Consider the following 2,059-nt stretch of genomic DNA (forward strand, 5'->3'; position numbering starts at 1 on the left):
AGAGACGCGGCGACAGCGCCAGGCGCACGGGAAGTGCAGGGGACGCGCCCGCCCGCCTCTGCTGCCGCGCCCTTGACCTCTAGCTTTAGCTGGGACCTGAGCGCGGGAGTAATTGAAAAACCCATGGACTGAGAAACAACAGAGGAAACCTGTGGTCTCGTACTTGGTCCTTCCGCCGTCTCCCTCATTCGCTCCATGCCCGAGAGCTGCGCTCTCCAGCCTGGGTAGGACAGCCATGGAGGAGCCGGGCGCTCACTGCGCTCCTCCGCCGCCTGCGGGCTCCCTGACTGAGGTTCTGCTCGCCAACCTCTCCACTGCTCGCTCCCACAACTGCAGTGCCGAAGGCTACATTTACCAGGACTCTATCGCCCTGCCCTGGAAAGTGCTGCTGGTCATCCTGTTGTCGCTGATCACCTTGGCCACCACGCTTTCCAATGCCTTCGTGATCGCCACTGTGTACCGGACCCGGAAGCTGCACACCCCAGCCAACTACCTGATCGCCTCCTTGGCAGTCACCGACCTGCTCGTGTCCATCCTGGTGATGCCCATCAGCACCATGTACACTGTCACCGGACGCTGGACTCTGGGCCAGGTGGTCTGCGACTTCTGGCTGTCGTCGGACATCACCTGTTGCACTGCTTCCATCCTGCATCTCTGTGTCATCGCCCTGGACCGCTACTGGGCCATCACCGACGCCGTGGAGTACTCAGCCAAAAGGACTCCCAAGAGAGCAGCGGTCATGATCGTGCTGGTCTGGGTCTTCTCCATCTCCATCTCTCTGCCACCATTCTTCTGGCGCCAGGCCAAAGCCGAGGAGGAGGTGTCGGACTGCGTGGTGAACACAGATCACATCCTCTACACTGTCTACTCCACGGTGGGCGCGTTCTACTTCCCCACCCTGCTCCTCATCGCCCTCTACGGCCGCATCTATGTGGAAGCCCGCTCCCGGATTTTGAAACAGACGCCCAACAGGACCGGCAAGCGCCTGACTCGAGCCCAACTGATAACCGACTCCCCCGGGTCCACATCCTCGGTTACCTCCATTAACTCGCGGGCTCTCGATGCGCCCAGCGAATCCGGGTCTCCTGTGTACGTGAACCAAGTGAAAGTGAGAGTCTCTGACGCCCTGCTGGAAAAGAAGAAACTCATGGCCGCTAGGGAGCGCAAAGCCACCAAGACCTTGGGGATCATTTTGGGAGCGTTTATTGTGTGCTGGCTGCCCTTCTTCATCATCTCCCTGGTCATGCCTATATGCCAGGATGCCTGTTGGTTCCACCTGGCCATCTTTGACTTCTTCACGTGGCTAGGTTATCTCAACTCCCTCATCAACCCCATCATCTATACCATGTCCAATGAGGACTTCAAACAAGCGTTCCATAAACTGATCCGCTTTAAGTGCACAAGTTGACTTATCATTTGCAGTTGGGTCGCCTAGGTGGCCTTTGGGGACCATTTGGGGTCTGGTCCCACAGGTAGGTCGACTCTTCTTTCACTGTTACTGGGTCAGAAGGAGGCTCTCCAGGGCAAAGGCAATGGATCCTGAGAAGCCAGGACAGCCCAAAGAGAGCACTGAGAGCAGAGCTGCTCCAACTAAAGGTAGAGCTTCCCTGAGAAGGTAGAGGCTCACTTCCTCCTCTACCCCCAGGCTCGCACCGACCCTGCTGCAACCAGTCCAGCGGAAGGTTGCAACTTTTTTTTTCCCCCAAAGTTGATGGAAAGGTGATCTTTGGCCTGCTTTGGTGTCATGGATGATGCCCTCTAGAACCAGTGGTACTTAGTTGTCTGAAAGGCTGTCTGAGACAGATCTACATACAGCCTGGCAGTACTTGAACTAGACCTTTAATACCTGGTGTTTTGGGGAGAACTTTGTTTTACTTCTTCAGTTAAAAACAGTTACTTTGACATTCTTCAGACTTCAGTTTTTCTTTATTTAAACTTGGTTGGAGAAACTTGTGGATTTGGTGCTTCAAACCTTAAGTGTGGCTTGGATGGTACAGAAAAACGTTGAAGAGTTAACAGCAAAATCCTGATGCTAAGATCTCTATTTTTATTATGATTG

The 2,059-nt window shown here is 54.6% G+C and overlaps 1 protein-coding gene across 1 annotated transcript; it reads left to right on the forward strand.

The window, feature by feature from the left end:
• Window positions 1-235: 235 nt before the first annotated feature.
• On the forward strand, window positions 236-1,408 carry HTR1B (5-hydroxytryptamine receptor 1B). The gene has a single exon (XM_007951351.2). It carries the CDS (start codon window positions 236-238, stop codon window positions 1,406-1,408), a length of 1,173 nt encoding a protein of 390 aa, XP_007949542.1.
• Window positions 1,409-2,059: the final 651 nt, after the last annotated feature.

The sequence above is a fragment of the Orycteropus afer genome, unplaced genomic scaffold (assembly GCF_000298275.1).
Source record: "Orycteropus afer afer isolate SDZICR_OR568_19922 unplaced genomic scaffold, OryAfe1.0 scaffold00011, whole genome shotgun sequence".
NCBI classification, from domain to species: Eukaryota; Metazoa; Chordata; class Mammalia; order Tubulidentata; family Orycteropodidae; genus Orycteropus; species Orycteropus afer.

Bases quoted from the DNA above. Each gene is read 5' to 3' on its own strand.
- HTR1B (XM_007951351.2), top strand. From the start codon at position 236: ATGGAGGAGCCGGGCGCTCACTGCGCTCCTCCGCCGCCTGCGGGCTCC.